This window comes from Sciurus carolinensis, chromosome 18, assembly GCF_902686445.1.
Source record: "Sciurus carolinensis chromosome 18, mSciCar1.2, whole genome shotgun sequence".
Lineage (NCBI taxonomy): Eukaryota > Metazoa > Chordata > Mammalia > Rodentia > Sciuridae > Sciurus > Sciurus carolinensis.
In genome coordinates, this window is record NC_062230.1 from 7,194,987 (window position 1) to 7,213,707 (window position 18,721).

General features: G+C 49.5%; 1 protein-coding gene across 2 annotated transcripts in view; it reads right to left on the minus strand.

Annotated features, from left to right (window-relative positions):
* The window catches only part of Col26a1 (collagen type XXVI alpha 1 chain), a 142,628-nt gene that overhangs the window by 64,385 nt on the left and 59,522 nt on the right, over positions 1-18,721 (minus strand). For both annotated transcript variants that reach the window (XM_047533810.1, XM_047533808.1), the window contains exon 3: positions 16,538-16,641. In XM_047533810.1, coding sequence (XP_047389766.1) covers positions 16,538-16,641 — 104 coding nt within the window. The remainder of the gene's footprint in view (positions 1-16,537; positions 16,642-18,721) is intronic.

The following is an 18,721-nucleotide window of genomic DNA, read 5'->3' on the forward strand; positions in this document are numbered from 1 at the left end:
GAGGCAGGAAGGGCCTGGGCAGGCCCCCCGGGCTGTCCAGCTCCCGTATAAATCCCACCCTCAGCTCTGCCACCTCACCTCCAACGCCACCAGCCGGAGGCAGGGACCCAGCTTTCCCTCCATCACCCGCCAGGGACTTTGTGGGGCCTGAAGAGCACCTGAAGACAGAGCACCTGAAGACAGAGCACCTGAAGACAGAGCACCAGGCTCCGCGAGGATCTCCCAGCGATCCCCAGGGACAGACCCTTAGAATCAGCACCCCCACAGCTTCCAGGCCTCGCGGGAGTCAGGAGCCCCCACGAGGGGTCCCCTCTGGGACCTTTGTGACCCTGCAGTCCTAGAGGCCCCGGAAGAGAATCAAACTCACCGAAGATGAGGCTGGACATCAGGAACACTCCCGGGGGAGCCACCTCCACCCCGCCACAGGCCAGGGTCCTGCTAAGCACAGGCAGCCAACAACCAACCCCGCGACCCGAGGCGGGCACCGAGGCAGCCTGACCGCCTCTGCGCCCTGCAGTGAGTCCCGGGAGAGCCCCATCTCCCACCTGGAGCCTCTGCTCTGGGGGGACACAGGACCACCCTGGCCAGCGAGGACAGGCCCAGGACACAGCCACCCTAGGGTGGGCTAACGGGGGCCCCAAGAGGTTCAGGGAGCTCACGCTCAGCAGCCACCTCCCAGGGCGCTGCTCTGGCTCCTGCCACCCCTTGTGAAAGGCCGGGTGACCGAGTGGCCGTGGGGAGTGCTGAGCGGCCCGTGGATCAGCACCGCACCACCCGCTCTGTGACCCCGGTCAGCCCCGGGCAAGCCCTTCCCAGGAGAAAAACAGGCAGGTGACATCGGTGGACTGTTAGAGCCCCGTGCGGCAGGACCCAAGTGACGACAGAGGCCTGTCCGGCGTGGAGGCCCAGTGAGATGTCAGAGTGGCTCCTGGGGCCGATGGAGCATCCAAGGCCCAGAACCTCCACCCGGCCACGGTGTCTGCTGAGCAAAAGCAGACGCAGCAGAGAGCCGGCCTGGGCTCATCTTCCCTGCCAGGGCCCAGGGTTTGCCAGGGATGCCAGGAAAGAGGAAGATGTTAGACACGGTCGTGGTCAGGCCCCTCGAAATCCCCCTTCACATTGGCCAGTCAGAGGGCCAGGGGCAGTGATGGACACCCCGTCCTCCCCATCACTGGGCCCCCGCTCCCCCAGTGGCTCCAGCAGGGCCTCACACAAATAACATTAACATTTCTCTAAGCCTCGGTTACTCAGCCATGAAATGGGGACAATCAGAGGCCCGTCGTCCAACCCCCCCATCTCATATCCATGGCAATGGCCTTTGCAGCCTTCCTTCATTCCCTCATTCAAGAAACATCAGGTTCCCAACCTGGGTGCCCTTCAACCGATGAATGGATAAAGAAAATGTGCTACATATACCCAACGGAATATTACTCAACCATAAAGAAGAATGAAATTATGGCTTTTGCTGGTAAAGGGATGGAATGGGAGACTATCATGCTAAGTGAAATAAGCCAATCCCCCCCAAACCAAAGGCAGAATGTTCTCTCTGATGCTAACCCACAACAAAGCAGGGGAAGATTAGAAGTTCACTGGATTTAACAGAGGGGAATAAAGGGAAGGGTGGGGAATGGGAACAGGAAGGACAGTAGGATGAATGGGACGTCATTTTCCAATGTTCATACTGAACACACGACCAGGGTAACTCCATGTCAGGTACAACCACAAGAAAGGGATCGTAGTTAGAATAAGTTACAGTCCATGTATGTACAGTATTTATCGTAGTTAGAATAAGTTACAGTCCATGTATGTACAGTATTTATATCTCACACAGCTTGCCAGGAATTTCCCTGCCCTGAATCACCCTGGCCCAGGTACAAGATCACTAGAGACAGCTCCCCAAGCCACAGCAGCCTCCAGCAACTTGCAGGCCACAGCCCAAAGCCACCCGCCCTGCCCCGCCTGCGTTCCCAGCAGAAACCTCAACGAAAGGCCTGGCCACTGACCAAGCCCTGCCGCTGCCCCGCGGCCCTGCCTGGGGGTTGTGGCTCGCCCCCTGCTCTTGGGACATGGAAGGGACCATTCTTCTCTCAATGTCTTTCTGTGTTGTCTCTCAGTCATTTCCAGAAAATAAAATCCCCCCTGGTCTAAATGAGACAGTAGCGGGACAAGGGTCTGGCGGCCCAGGTTGGAGAAGACCCTGGGGGCCAGGAAATGGAGTCAGGCAAGGAGTTTCTTTGCATTTCTTGCAAGAAGGTTGGCTGAAAAAGGAAGCCAGAGCCGCAGGTGTGATGCGGATTCCATCGATCGGTTTTTGTTGGTGTGAGCGCGTGTGCGCACGCGCACAGTGTCGGACCCCAGAGCTTCACGCACGGTAGGCAGGTCCTCTACTGCTGAGCTACATCCCCAGCCCTTAAGATTGTCGTCTTGAAGGCAGGAAATTCTCGCATACCTGCTGGGAAGGTACCGGTGAAGAAGGAAGAGGAAATCTTGGGGAGAGCGGATGCCCACGCGGTGGGCTGGAGAAGGACCACCCAAGTCCCCGCTCCAAACAGACCTTTAGCAAGCGTGGGGACGCCGGCTCCTCCTCTGGTCTCGGCACGCCCCTCGCCCACCCCACCTCCTGTCTCCATCTGTGTGGTCCCAGCACCCAGCGGTGCCTGGAACACCCCCCCCCCCACGCTTGGTTCATCTCAATAAATGGCCCTCCTTGCTGGTCCCCAGCTTTAACGACGGCCTAGAGGGCGAGTCTCAGAAACCTCATAGACTCATGGGAAATTGTTGCCCGACAATGCTGAGCTCTGCAGATTGGCCGGGAGTCTGCACTCTCCTCCCAGGAGAACTCCTTCTGGCTTTGAACCCTCAGCCATTCAAAACACAAGCCGCCCCGTACACAGAGCGGCAGCTGGGGCCAAGGGTCAGCCTCCTGTTGGACCCGAATCAATCGGTCCCACGCTTGGATGCTCTGGCTTAGCTCCCTTGCCCCAGGCCTGCCCTTGCCCATGCAGGGCCCAGGGGTTCATTTCCTGTCCTGAGCAGATTCATTTCCAGATGGAAAAAAAAGAAAAGAGAGAGAGAGAGAGAGAAATCCCCTACTCGAGTTAAACTTATTATCTCCTGATGGCTGAGTCCGTCAACTGTGCCGCACCAAAGGAATATGAGATCTGGACTCTGAATCTCTACGGACAAAGCCACTCTTGAAATCGCAGGAAGGAGCCAGCCCCAGAGTCCAGCTAGCCTGTTCCTTGTGCTGGGACAACTTCGGGTGGGATTTCTCAGGACTTCAAAGGTCCCAGGCAGCTTAAAGAGTGTCCATGAGGAGCAAAAAGACCCAGACTCCAGTTGTGCAGTGGCTGCTCCTTAGCTAGCTGACTTGGTCAAGTTCCTTCTCCCCCGGGTCTCAGTTTCTGCATCTATAAAACAGAACGAGCTGAAAGCCCTTCCTAAACTGTAAAGTGCCGTATCAAAGCAGGGGATACTGACAGGAGGAAGTCAAGTTGATAAGATGATGACATCACTTCGGCTGCAGACAGATGGAGCTCACTGGAGGGACATCTACTGGTAGAACGGTACTTGAGGAGCTGGCCTTAAAGCAAACCTAGTGCTGAAGGACTGGGGCTTTGTCCCAGGTTCTGGGCCAACACCTTCCATCAGCACTGATGAAAGTCATGTTCCAGGTACACAGCAAAGCTGGCATGAGCTTTTCAAGAACCTAAGTAGCAGCTGGGGGTGTGGCACAGTGATAGGGCACTTGCCTGGCATGCACAAGACCCTGGTTCAATCCCCCTCCCCGCCAGCCTTCAAGAACCTCATAATCAGTGAGCAACAAATTCACCAGGCAGAGTTTCTAGGACTAATTTGGTAATTTGGTTCAAAGTCCTTGATGTGGTGTATGCCCTCTGACTCAGCTGTCCCACGTAGGAATTTATCCTAAGGAAATTATTAAAGGTGGGCAGAGATTTAGTTAAAAAGATATTCCTGAAGTTTCAGTTCTAATCACAATGGAGTAGCTTGAATCAGACTAACTCTACTCTGGATAAAAAATTCTAAAACAAGTATTTAAAGACAAAAGAAACAAACTACAGGCAGAGATTGGAAGGAATTCAGTCACTGAAAAAAGAGAATTGCATTGTGTGGATTATTTAGACCCAGCTTCTCCCCCGAGGGCACACCTCCACACAAGCCACGCAGGATGGCCAGAACTCAAGTCAAAAGCCACAGTCTTCTGGCTTCAGTCTGCTGGAGGATGTGGAAGCCAAGGGGAGAAATCTGATAAAGGGAGAAGCTACACCCAGCAGAGAGTCCCAACTCTCTACACAGCTCCCCTGAAATCCTTGGCTGACCCCTGAACTGAGCATGTGTAAGGAAGTTTCCAGTAAGTGCAGCAGAACACAGAGTGGAAGGCTGCAGAAGTGGAGGAGAGTCACCAGCCGCTGCCCAGAAGGGGAGGACACGTTAAAGCCCAAGTCCCTCCAGGTTAGCAGGCTTAGTTGACACCTTCGGAACCACAGAAAGACAAAACCTTAGGAACAAAAACTAGATCCCAGGCCTCAGGGATTTCCATAACCAGTCCCCCAAAATATGAAAGTTGATTCTTCACAAATGTATGGTAATTTCACTGCTTGCTAGGACAAAAGTCAACAGTCTTCATGGAAACCAGGGGCTCTCCAAAATGTCACTCAGGGAGGACAGACAGAAAGGCAAAGAGACAGAGAAAAAAGAAGAGAGATGGAAAAAAAGGAATAGAATCATAAGAAGAAAAAGAGGAGGAAGAGGAGAAGAAGGAGGATAGGGAGAAGGGAAAAAGAAGAAGATGAAGATGAAGAAGAAGAAAAAGAGAAAGGAGAGGAGGAGAAAGAGAAGGGGGAAGGAAGGAAGAAAAGAAAGAAAGAGAGAAAGAATGGAAGAAAGAGAGAGAGAAGAGAGGAAGGAAGGAAGGAAGGAAGGAAGGAAGGAAGGAGAAAAGGAAGGAGGAAGGATCAACTGCAACCCAAGTCAAGAGAAAAGTACTAGTATAAATATCCTCAAGATGATCCAGACAATGAAAATAGAAATGAAGAGCTTAAAAGCAGCTATCATATATAAGTTCTAAGATGTAAATAAATCACGGTCATAATAAGTGAGTGAATGCAAAAATCTTATCAGGGAAATATAAACGACAACAATAACAACAAAGAAAAACCACAAATGAAATTTTAGAATTGAAAAGTATATCATTAAAAAATGAAAATTTCCCTGGATGAGTGTAGCAGAAGATCATAGATGTCAGAAGAACTGATGAACTTGAAGGCAGATCAATAGAAATTATCCAACATGAAGAACAGAGAGGAAACAAACAAGGCCTCAGTGACAATATCAAATGATCTAACATGTAAATGGAATCTCAGGAGGACAGAAGAGAGAAGGGGGCAGAAAAAATGAAGAACTAATAGACAAAATTTAGTTTAGGAAAACCCAAACACCACCACTGTCACCACTACAACAAAACCACATTGACTTATAGATCCAGGATGCGCAAAGAACCCCAGGCAGGATTAAGAAAGCTCCACCCAGTAACATCATGATCAAAGTACTGAAAGATAAGGTGAAGAAAAATCTTGAAAACAACAGAGGAAAAAGACCCAGAGGAGAAACGACAACAAGAGAACTAACTACAGACTTCTCATCAGGAACCATGGATGCCAAAAGACAATGGGACAACCGATCTTTATAAAGTACTGAAAGAAAAAGAATGTCAGTTCAGAATTAGGAACCCAATGAAAATGTTACTCAAAATTAATAAGAAATTAAAGAGTGGAGAGGATGCGGCAAAATTAAAACCTTCGTACATTGCTGGTGGGAACGTAAAGTGGGGGCAGCCACTCTATAAAACATTTTGCAGCTGGGCATGGTGATGTGTGTATGTAATCCCAGCAGCTCAGGAGGCTGAGGCAGGAGGATTGCAAGTTCAAAGCCAGCCTTAGAGACTTAGCAAGACCCTAAGCAGCTTAGCAAGACCCTGTCTCAAAATAAAAATAATAAATAGATAAAAAGGGCTGGGGATGTGGCTCAGTGAACACCTCTGGGTTCAATACTTGGTAGAAGAAAGAAAGAAGAAAAAAGGAAGAAAGAAAGAAGACAGAAAAGGAAACAGTTTTTTAGTTCTTCAATGAGTTAAGCATAGAATTACCATATCATCTGGCAATTCCAGCCCTGGATATACAACCAAAAGAACTGAAAACAGGTGTTCAAACAAAACTTTGTACATGAATGTTCATAGTAGCATTATTCATAAACCAGTGGGTAAAACAACCCAAATGCACATAAACTGATGAACGGATAAGCAAAATCCATACTACAACATGGATGGACCTTCAAAACATGATGTTAAGTAACAGAAGCCAGGCACAGAAGGCCACATACCACCTGATTCTATCTCTATGAAAAAGCCAGAATGGGAAAATCCAGTGAGACACAAAGCTCATTTGTGAGAGCCAGGGGCTGGTGGGATGAAGAATGACTGCTTAGTGGGTTTCCCTTTGGTAAGATGAATAAGTCCCAGCATTGGATGGTGATAATGTCACAAAGATACTTAATGCCACTGATGTATGCAAATTAAAAGGGTAACATTTATGATAAATAAAGATTAAGATAAAATAGATACTCAAATATTTTTTTAAGCTGAAAGAATTCATTTCAAGCAGATCTGAACTGCAAAAACAAACAAAAAAAAGTGCTGAAAGAACTTCTTGGGGCTGAGAGGTCAGGCTATCAGAGGAAGGCTCAGAGCCCTGGGGAGAAATAAAGGTCACCAGAAATGAAAACCACAGGATACACAGAAGCCTTTCCCTCCCTCCTTTCACTTCTTTAAAAGACAACGTGACTATTCAAGGCACAAATTGTGACAGTTGTCTGTTTTAGTCAGCTTTTCATCACTGTGACCAAAAGACCTGACAACGACAAGTTTAGAGGAGGAAAAGTTTATTTGGCGCTCAGTTTCAGAGGTCTCAGTCCATAGACGGCCAACTCCATTGCTCTGGACCCAAGGTGAAGCAGAATGTCATGGCAGAAGGGCATGGAGGAGGAACGCAGCTCAGGACATGGCAGTCAGGAAGCAGAGAGCGCGCCCCTCACCAGGGACACCATGCAGGCCCTGAAGGCACACCCCCGGGGACCTACTTCTTCCAGCCACACCCTACCTGTCTACAGTTATCGCCCTGTTGGTCCATATCCACGGATGAACGCATGGTTGAGGCTCTCACAATCCAATCTCTTCCTCTCTAAACTTTCTTGCATAGTCTCACACATGAGCTTTTGGGGGACACCCCATATCTAAACCATAATAATACCAAATTGCGAAATTTTCAATCTATTTATATTTGAAATATATAGCAACAAGAACATGGAAGAAGGTAGGGGCAGAAAGATGGAATTGTGCTGTAAGTTCCATTTAACCTGAAATAGTTCTATGTAGGCTAAATTTATCATAATTAAGGATGCCTATTACAATTCCTGGGAGAACGACTAATGAAACAATACAGAGACGTACAATGAAAACATTTCATCAGGAAAAAGTGCAATTTCTGCTTCCAGTTATGGTAGATTAATTCATAGGAAACTTGTTTTCCCACTTTGAAGAAGCAGAAAGTTGGACAAAATTTGTAAATAAAAAAAAGTTTGTAGATATTTGATAAGAGGCATGCAGAACAGGGATTAAGAAGAGAAGGAGAAGAAACAAGATGACTTGGAGACACCTCCTGAATCTGAGCACATGACAGGGAACCATGTCGATACCTCTGAACTGAAGGAAAGGAACACAAGGCCAGGGAGGTGGAGGCCAATACGGTGAGCAGAGTATCAGAGAGAAGAGAATCATGAAGAAAGAGAATTCCACAAATACGCAAAGGGTCAAAACTTATTGAACTGTCCTTCTGATGTGTCAGTCATATGTATATAATGTGAGATATGTAGGTTAAACCTCCATAAAGTTGATTTTTTAAATGCATCAACAATTATGAAGGTAAGAAAAAAAAACATGGATAGCCTTAAATCTATTAAAGAAAATTAATTCATTACCAAAAACTTCCCCTCAAAGAAAACTACAGGACTAAATGGTTCATCGTGAATTCTATAAAGTATTTAAGGAAAAAGCAATAACAATTTTACACCCTCCCCCCCCCCCAAAAAAAAATGCTCTCAGAAAACAGAGAAGGGAGGAACTCTTTTTATGAGACTAGTTTGTGTCTTACAACCAAAAACAGACAATGACGTTACAAGGAAAGAAAATCATAGATAAATATCAGATATGGAAATATAAAAGGCAATAATACAAAGGGAGGGTTATCTTATAATAACAAGGTTATTTCCAGGAATGAAAGGTCAGTTTAATATTACAAAACCAATGTAATTTGCAATGTTAACATATTAAAGGATTACAAAAATATATGACCATTTCAATACAGATGCAGAAGCAGCATTTCATAGGATTCGGCACTCATTCATGATGAAAACTCCCAACAAACTAAGAGGAGAAGAGAATATCCTCACTCAATAAATCACACATATGAAAAAATCTACTGTTAATCAAATAGTTAATAGGAAATATTGATCCTTACCATGATCAGAAATGAGGCCAGCCTATGTGCTTTTACCATTTCTGTTAAACATTTTCCTAGAAGTTCTAGCCAGTTCAATAAGGCAAGAAAAAGAAATTAAATACATATAAAGATTGGAAAGGAAGAAGCAAAAATGTCTTTATTCATAGAAGATTGATAATTTATGCAGAAAATAAGTTTTATACCTTTTTCTCCCGCTAGTGCTAGGGATCAAACCTAGGACCTTACATATGGTAGGAAATACTTTTCCACGGAGCTATCCCTGTAGCCTTTGTGCAGGAAATTCAAAGAACTAGATAAATTAGCTACCAGTACTAATCAATGAACTGAGCAAGGTTTTAGATCCAAGGCCAATATATTAAAGTCTAATATATTGCTATCTACTAGCAACAATAACAAAACTAAGAAAATTCAATTTTAAAAAGAAATCCATGTTTTGAAAAGCACCTTATGTACAAATATTTAGAAATACATTCAAGAAAACACAAGCAAATCACCTACTCTGAAAACTAAAAGACAAAGTTAAGAAAACTTAGAAGAAGGGCTGGGGAGATAGCTCAGCTGGTAGAGTGCTTGCCTTGCAAGCACAAGGCCCTAAGTTCGATCCCCAGTACTGCAAAAAAAAAAAAAAAAGAAAAGAAAAAAAAACTTAGAAGAGAGCTTTACCATGTTCATGAATCAAAAGATTCATTATTAAGATATCCATTCTCTCCCAAATAGATCTATAAATTCATCAAAATCACAATATGTATAATCAGAAAAATGAGAGATTACACTCCATTTATGTATGATCTCTCAAAATGTATAAATGCATTGTCATGTACAATAAATTAGAACAAATAAAAATAAATGTAGAAAAAAGAAAAAAAGCACAGTTCCAACAGACATTTTTTCATGGATACTAATAAGTTGATTGTAATATTATATGGGGTTGCAAAGGAACTAGAGTGCTGAAAAGAGTCTTTAAAAAGAAATTATAATTAGTTTTATCCACTAGAACAGCCAAAATTAAAAAGATTAACAACACCAAATGTTGGCAAGGGTGGGAGCAATTGCAACATACTTTACTTGTGGGAATATAACATGGAAAATGTCTTTGGAAAACGGTTTGGCTGTTTCTAATAAATTTAAACAACTCAATTAAAAATGGGCATCAGTCTTGAATAGACACTTCACAAAACAGAAGAATAGATAATAGAAACGCCAGTAAACACATCGAACAGGCAGACAAAAATGATGCTCAAGATCATTAGTCATCAGGGAAGTGTAGATTCAAATCACAATGAAAAACCATTCCAATACTAACAAGAATGGATAAAATAAAAAAAGACTGACAATAACAAGTGCTGACAAGGTTGTGGGGCAATCGGAACTTAATAGCAATTGGAATATGCCAGTCAGAGAGTAAAATAGCAAAAAATCCTTTGGGAAACAATCTTTTTCCTATAAAGTTAGGTACATACCTCAACCTCACAAAATGGTGATCACTGATATGATAAAGTAATACCCAGTAACACAAATGAATACACCACAGGTATACAAGTAAAACATGGAGGAATCTAAAAAACACATTAAGCAAAATACACCATACATAAAAAAGTATGATTCCAGAGTACTTTATGGTTCTGTTTATTCAACAACAGGCAAAGCTGAGCCATGAAGATAGAAATCATAACTGAAATTCTTTGAGGTGGAAATTTCTGGAAGTTGAGAAATGTGTATTCATTTACCAAAACTCATCAAATGCACACTTAATATCTGTGCTTTTACGTGTATGTAAATTTTATCTCTTCCTTCAGAAAAGTAATATTATTTTTTAAACAGAAGCACTTAAGAATTTTATAGTAAAGCTTTAGTTAATAAATGACTACCCAAATCCTACAATTTGTAAAATTAGTACCCAAATTCTACAACCACTAAAAATTATACTTAGAAGGCTCTCTGTTGGCAAGAGGAGGTGTTCAAGGTAACCTATGTGGCAAAAAGGAGGTACCAAATAGCATTTATGGTACAACTGACATGTAAGCACAGGAAAAGGTCCAGAGACTTTTCACCTAAGGGAGGCTCCCAATTACCTTGAGAGATGTATAGTAATTCTGGGTGCTTCTTTTTTTAATATACTGAACATATACAGATGACCTTTGACTCCTTGACTTGTGATGGGGATACATCCTGATAAACATCACAAGTTGAAAATATCACAAATAAAAAATGCATTTAGTAAAAGAGGAAAGATTCATACGATCTGAAGAGAAACCATCGGTTTACACCCAAAGGACTTAAAATCAGTACACTAGAGTGACATGGCCATGTCAATGTTCATAGTAGCTCAATTCACAATAGCTAAGCTAGGGAACCAACCTAGGTGGCCTTCAACGGATGATGGATAAAGAAAATGTGGTATATGTAGTCAATGGAATATTACTCAGCTTTAAAGAAGAATGAAATCATGGCATTTGCCGGTGAATGGATGAAGCTGGAGAATATCATGCTAAGTGAAATAAGTCAATCCCCAAAAACCAAAGCCAAATGCTTTCTCTGATATGTGGGTGCTAATTCACAATAAGCGGGGGCAGCTAGGGAAGAATAGAGTTACTTCAGATTAGGTAGAGGGGAGTGAAGGGAGGGGAAGGGGATTGGGGTTAGGAAGGATAGTAGAGTGAAACAGACATTATTACCTCATGTACATCTATGACTGCATGACCGATGTGATCCTGCCATATGTACAATCAAAAAACAGAAATTATACCCGACTTCTGTATGATTTATCAAAGTGCATAAATGCGTTCTATTGTCATACATAATGAATTAGAACAAATTTTGAAACATTTTAAATGCATTTAGTACACCTAACCTACTCACCACTGTGGCTTAGCCTGGCAACATGTCCAGGACACTTATATTAGCCCACAGTTGGGCAAAATCATCTCACACAATATCGCATGCAATTTATTGAATATGTGTATCCCCTTCCCCCCAAAAAGGCTGGCTACACCACGTTTTGGAACCTTGGTCACTTCCCCCACGGCAGGGCTGACTGGCCACTGGGGCTCACTGCCACAGCCCCCAGCCCCGCAAGGGAAGATCTTATGGCAAATCCCTAAACCACAGCCAGACCAAAATCCAAAAGCACTGAGCCCCAGCCCCAGCCCTCAGAATAAGGTTTCTAGAGTGCAGGTCACTTTCACACCGTGGAAAATTTGAAAAATCATTCTCATCATTGTAAGTCAGGGATCATCTATAATTTTCTTCTTAATAAGAAAAAAGGGATGCCTAAATAGGTAGATGAGCATAGATACAGCCGATTCTTGTCCTACACAGGGGTCGCGTCCCACGGTCAGAGCGAATACTGAGTTAGTGAATACTGAACCTCAGGGTTGGGCTCCCGAAAGCCCGCGGCGGCCACCTGCCTTGTCCACAGTCACAAACCTTATTGTGCGAGTGTTTCTGTTTGAAGACACCTCCTTTAACCCCACTGCTGGTTCACGGACTTTGACCTGGTGGCCAACTGCCCCGGCCTGATATCTGAACAAAGCTCGCAGACCTAGATTTCCTCCGCAAGGCACGCCACGCCTCCTTGTACTTGGGGACACTAGGTGGCACTTCAACGCTCGGCCTGGGGACGTTGGAAACAACAAAATCACCACCGAAAGGACAACCGTGTGGAGAGCAGGTCACTAAACAGACTGTGCAAAGGACACGGGTGTAAGAGCTGGGACGGGAATCGGAGCGGCCGGTGCCCTGCGGGCCTCCGCTGGGATATGGCGAGGGGGACTCCGCGTGGTCAGTCCGCCCGCGTCTGGGAGCGACCACTGGGAGAACTGGCTCGAGGGCTGCAGATAGACTTTAGCAAACAGGCGCGTTAGGATTCGCACGGTGGCACTGGCCGTGTGGCTGTGTCTGTGAACTGAGTCTACCAGACCCCAGATCATAACCTGGGAAGGAGCCTGGGAAGGAACCAAAGCAAAACCCGCTGGGTGGACCCTCATCCCCCGCGGGGTTTCCAAGAAAGGTGGCGGATGAGAGCCAAGGGGAATGAAGCGTGCAGGGCCCCTAACAACCACGTAGGAGTGTCCCTAAAGTTGTGGGCGTGGCCTCGATTTAGTCTGCTGTCTTTATCGGACCACGTTTGGGAATATAATTTTTTTTTTTTTTTGTACCGGGGATTGAACCCAGGAGCATTCAACCACTGGGCCACATCCTCAGCCTTTTTTATATTTTATTGAGAGACAGGGTCTCTCGCTAAGTTGCTGAGGCTGGCTTTGAACTCGCCATCCTCCTGCCTCAGCCTCCAGAGCTGCTGGGGTTACAGGCGCGCACCACCACGCCTGGCTGAACGTAAAATCCTTCCAAGGGCTTCAGGAGCCAGTGCCACACTCCACGCCAGCCCACTCACCCACAGGAGTTCCTCCACTGCCAACTGCCCCTCCTAGATGCAGCTGGGGAGGCTCCCTGGGAGGCTAGCCTCATCTCCCACCCCAGGGAGACACTTGTCCCAAGGTGGGCGAGTCTGCAAGTTTCCTCAGCAGGGAGGGGCTGGCCAGGCGCTGAGGCTGCGCATCTTGAGGGGGCGTGAGGGTCAGGCCACTCTTCACAATTAACCCCCGAACCCCGGGTGTTTCTGGCGGGCATATTGATAATCAGCGTCAGTGTGATCAGTGTCCGATCAGAACTCTCCTCTCGAGGGGCAATGCCACCCCGGTAGGGGCGTTTCACCAGGTCTGCCCCTTCACCTGCCTCCTCTCTGCAGAAGTGCGGCCCACAACCCCACGTCACCAGCTTCCCATCCCGGTGCTCAGGGCCTCGAGGGCAGCAGGGGTTGTGTCCCGTGGTCCTTCTACCTGCCTGGAGTGACCTGCTGCCTTGTGCCGTTCAGTCCCCAGCGATTACCCAGGACGGCTCACCTTCCAAGATCGGGGTTGCGCGCTATCTAGTGAGCCTGTCCCCAAGCCAGCCTGCCCACCCCTGAGAGACCGTCACTTCCTTCGAGCTGCCATTCATTATGAATGACAGCACGGATCCCGCCAAATTGGAGGTTAACCTACACAAAACCAGCGAGAACCCAATGCGCTCAACTGGGTGGAGAGAGGAACCCCAAAGTTCTGCTGCTGTGGTCCTGGAGGACCAAGCTTGGTGATCTCATGTCAGGTCCTTCTTTTATATAGGCTGATTTTAAGATTTTTCTCTTTTGCTGCAATAAACCATAAACAATCTGCAGATGAACAGACAGGAAGAAAGACGAGCGGGAGGGAGACTCAGGGACCAGCGGGTAGATGCAGGAGCTCAGCTAATCTGCTTTGAATCAGCTTCGATATACTGCGGGTTCCCTCAGAGAAAACTCACTGTCTACTGGATGAAAATTAGGATCCATACATTTTGAGACCTGAAGACTTCACTTGGTAGTTCAAAAAAGAGAATCTCAAGAGAGATGTTAAAATACGACGCTCCAGCTCTGCAGTGTTTTCTGGAAGAGCCTGGGTCCCACAGGGCTCGGGGGACATGGGGGAGCAGACAGGGAAACACGGGAGGTGCTAGTGGTATAGAGGTGGCCACGGAGGTCCACCCCTACGTCCCCCGAGGAAGGGCCCGGGCCAGCCCTGTGCACCCCAACAAGTGCCCACAGTGCCCCCATCTCAGTGTCAGGCACCTCGAAAATCAGGAAGGGCGGCACCTGTGAACCCTCTTACAACCTTACACTCTGCTTTGGGCCACGGGCCTCTTGAAACACCCTTGTTACGATTATTGCCTTTCCCTTGTTGTCATTTGTAACCCCGTTTTAGGTCATTTTCAATAAGAGCGTCTGCAGCATCGGCCCCTGTGTCCGGAGGCTCCCCATCCTTGGATTCCACCACAGAGATCAAAAAGATCCAGAAAAAAAACTGTGTCTTTACTGAACACGTACGGACTTTCCTTGTGTGCAGCCCTGAGAAGCGTTTGCAGAGCTAGGCATTACGAGCAATTAGAGAGAACGTCAAAGGATCCGGGAGGAGGTGTGGGGCTTCCGTGCAAATACCGCGCCCTCTAAATAAGACGAGAGCGTCAGACGAGAGCGTCAGGGATGTGGGTGTCTGCGGAGGATCCTGGACACAAACCCCGCCCCCACGGATGGAGGAATGGCAGTGTATACATATTTTTTTAAAGTAAGTTAGGAGCTGGGAGCAGAGGCACACACGGGTAATCCCACTAACTCAGGAGGCTGAGGCAGGAAGATCTCAAGTTGGAGGCCAATCTGGGCAATTTAGCAAGACCCTGCCTCAAAATAAGAATAGAAAGGGCTGGGGATGCGGCTCAGTGGTAGAGCGCCCGGGTTCCATCCCCAGCCCAAGGAACACAAAAAACACAGTAAGATGGGGCAATAATCTTGTCAGAAAGTCCAGGTGGAGGAAAACTACCATCTCCAAATACAACACAGACCCTGAGCCTCCCTCCTGCTGGACCAGCCCTGTGGGGGAACCAGGCGACCGTTGTCCCTGGTTGTGTGATGGCATCTGCTCTGTGGGCCGCCTCTGACTTCTGCCTGAGCACTCTTTCTGGTCTCCTGGGCTCCAGAATCAGGCTGAGCTGGGGCCCCGGGGCTTGGGAAGGAGCTGGCCTGGCCCATCCATCTGTCCTGCCTCTGAACACCCAGGACAGCAAGCTGAGGCCCATTTGCAGCTGCCGCCAGGTCCCCTGGGGTTTGCCTCCTTCTGCAAAACACACGGCCTCAGGGCTGGTGGGCCCTCTTCCGCATTTTCTCAGGCATATCTCCAACCATGCCTGCCTCCATGTGGGTTTCAGAGCCAGAGTGGAAGAAAGAGACTGTAAATCAAACCCCTTCACCAGGCCAGAGCTCCTGAGCCCCTCCATCATTCACCCAGACAGTGTCAACAGGACCCCCCAGAGCTCAGGGCTCAGGGCTCAGGGCTCAGGGCTTAGGTCACAGGGCTCAGGGCTCAGGTCTCAGGACCCAGGACTCAGTGCATAGGGCTAAGGGCACAGGGCTCAGGGCTCAGGACTCAGGGCTCAGGGCAAGTGTATAGGGCTCAGGGCTCAGGGCACAGGGCACAGGGCTCAGGGCACAGGGCTCAGTGTATAGGGCTCAGTGCTCAGGACCCAGGGCACAGGGCACAGGGCTCAGTGCTCAGGGCTCAGGGCTCAGGACCCAGGGCTCAGGGCACAGGGCTCAGGGCTCAGGGCTCAGGACCCAGGGCACAGGGCACAGGGCTCAGGGCTCAGGACCCAGGGCTCAGGGCTCAGTGCATAGGGCACAGGGCTCAGGGCTCAGGGCTTAGGACCCAGGGCACAGGGCACAGGGCTCAGGGCTCAGGGCTCAGGACCCAGGGCTCAGGGCTCAGGGCTTAGGACCCAGGGCACAGGGCACAGGGCTCAGGGCTCAGGGCTCAGGACCCAGGGCACAGGGCACAGGGCTCAGGGCTCAGGGCTCAGGACCCAGGGCTCAGGACCCAGGGCTCAGGGCTCAGGGCTCAGGACCCAGGGCACAGGGCACAGGGCTCAGGGCTCAGGACCCAGGGCTCAGGGCTCAGTGCATAGGGCACAGGGCTTAGGACCCAGGGCACAGGGCACAGGGCTCAGGGCTCAGGGCTCAGGACCCAGGGCTCAGGGCTCAGTGCATAGGGCACAGGGCTCAGGACACAGGGCACAGGGCACAGGGCACAGGGCACAGGGCTTAGGACCCAGGGCACAGGGCTTAGGACAGAGGGCTCAGGACACGGGTCTCAGGACTCAGGGCTCAGTGCATAGGGCTCAGGGCTCATTGCAGGGTGGCAGCTTCCCCCTGGGCTAACCAGCCCAGAGTGTCCAGCTCAGCCATGTTTAGAAAAAGGAAAGGACTTCAAGCTACAAACCCCACATGAAAAGCAGAGGGGTGAGAGAACCGGCCACAGCGCCCGCCCGCGGCCCAGCCTGCCAGTGCTCTTCCCAGGCACCCTGCACCCTGGCAGACTTACCCTCGTCGCAGTTGCTCCCGGTGAAGCCAGGACAACACCTCCACTCCAGCGCCGTCACCGTGCGGTAGGACACCCTGTACGTGGGTCTGATGAGAGCCCTGTAACTAACACCAGGACAGCGTCAGTGAGGCACGTGCTCCCCGCCCACCCCCCTGGCTCCTGTAAAGACCGCCCGGGCTGCTTTGCCCACCCAAGGGCCTGGGAGGCCGCCTGGACAGTGGACCCGTCTCCCTGGCTCTGTGCTCGCTGGTCGTGTGGCCCTAGGCAAATCACCAGCCCTCTCTGTCAGCTGCCATCCGAAGGGTCTTCAGCCCTGCTTTTCTACAGCTCTCCAGGTGCAGCCTCCTCTAGCAGGGCCAGGCTGACCCACTGAGCAAGGTACGACTGTGGAAAGGAACTGACCAGTAGGACCTGCAGAACTTCCAGCCACCTCCCCCCTGCAACTCCAGTCTGTCACCCATCATGATTCCTTTTGGTGGATTCATCCAGCCAATAATCATGGAGCCACTCTTGGGGCTCGCCTGCAGCTGCAGACATAAAACAGGCACGCAGGGTTGAGTGGCCACGCCGGCAATCCCAGCAGCTCAGGAGGCTGAGGCAGGAGGATCGCAAGTTCAAGGCCAGCCTCAGCAACTTAGCAAGGCTCTAAGCAACTTAGTGAGACCCTGTCTCAAAATAAAACATAAAAAGGGCTGGGGATGTGACTCAGTAGCTAAGCACCCCTGGGTTCCATCTCCAGTACCAAAAAAAAAAAAAACAACAAAAAGCAACAACAACAAAAAAACTCTTAAAGGATTTAAATTTACAAATTTAAATAAAATCAACCAAAATCAACTTACAAAAAATAAAGAAGAAAAAGCTCCTGAAAAATGCCGTATGTCCCACAGTGAAGTCCCCACTCTACCAGTCTAGACATTTCTCTTACAAATCGGTCTGAAACTATTTTGCGAAGCCCCCCGGACTCGGCGAGAAGAGACTCTGGGCTTTGCATCCCAGCTGCGTGGCTGGGTGGCGTTTGCAAAGTGTTCCTCTTTAAAACCCAACGGCGAGGCCTCTAAAACCTGAGATCTGCTGACCCGGAGCGACTGGGGGTGAAGGGAGAGGTGACCGGCTCAGGGGCGGCCGCCGTGGGGCCCTCGGAGGGGCCCTGTGGACAGGAAATCGCCAGCCACAGAATCCACAGCAGGGATCCTGGAAAGTCCCGCTGCCGACTCCTCCTGAAGACCCTCTGGCTGCCCACCAGCTCTCTGGCAAAACAGTCCCCCTGTCCCCAGGCAGGATTCTTCACAGCCGGGGCTGCAGGGCGAGGGGACCTTGGGAGCCACTGGTCACCGCGTCAGGTAGGGAAGGATGGAACAGGGGACAGAAGGGGGTGGGGGAGCCACAGGCCAGGTCACCCCTCACAGCCAGGGACTGTGGTGGCGGGCGGGCCGGGTCCGAGGCGCACGCACCCTCGCCCAGGCACCTCGCTGGGCTCACTCGCACACACGCCTGGCCCGCGGGTCCCGTCCGCGCCCATCCTGAGAGCCACACCACAAGTGCCCTGTCCCCAGGACGAGGGCAGCCACACGGGGGAGGACACCACCTGCCAGGCCGGTCCACCCACCTCCGCCCGTCGCTGGTCCAGGCCACATAAAAGAAAGCGAAGATGTCCAGCGGGCGGTCGCCCCATCCCGAGTGGGGTCTCCTTGGGGACCCGCTGGGATGCTTCCTCCCTGCCTCCCTGTTGGGATAAAGCATGACACAGTCCCCCGAGAGACTGGGACCATGGATCTGCTGCTGTGTGAAGGGGCAGCTGCGGCAGCAGGAGTGGACCTGGTGTCGGCCAGCTGCGGGGCCCCAGCACCCCCCGGAGGAAGCAGGACGGGGTGGTCTTAAGAGGGGCTCTTCACGTGACCCTGGTGACCCAGCAGCAAGGGGGATCCCTGGGAAGTAGGAGGCCAAGAGCAGGTCACCAACAGGCAGCCAGGGCAGAGGGTCCTGCAAGAAAGGAAAGCCCAGGCTGGGTGTGGCCCATGCCCGGGAGACCAGGGACCGGGCCCCAGGAAGGCTGGCAATTCCCACGAGGCACCTCCAGGGGCTGCACCCCCCGGTGGCCACAGAGCCAGCCAGGGAGGACCCTCCAGCTCTCCCCTCTGCTTGGCCCTCTCCTGCCCCCAACCAGTACCTGCAAATGAGAAACGA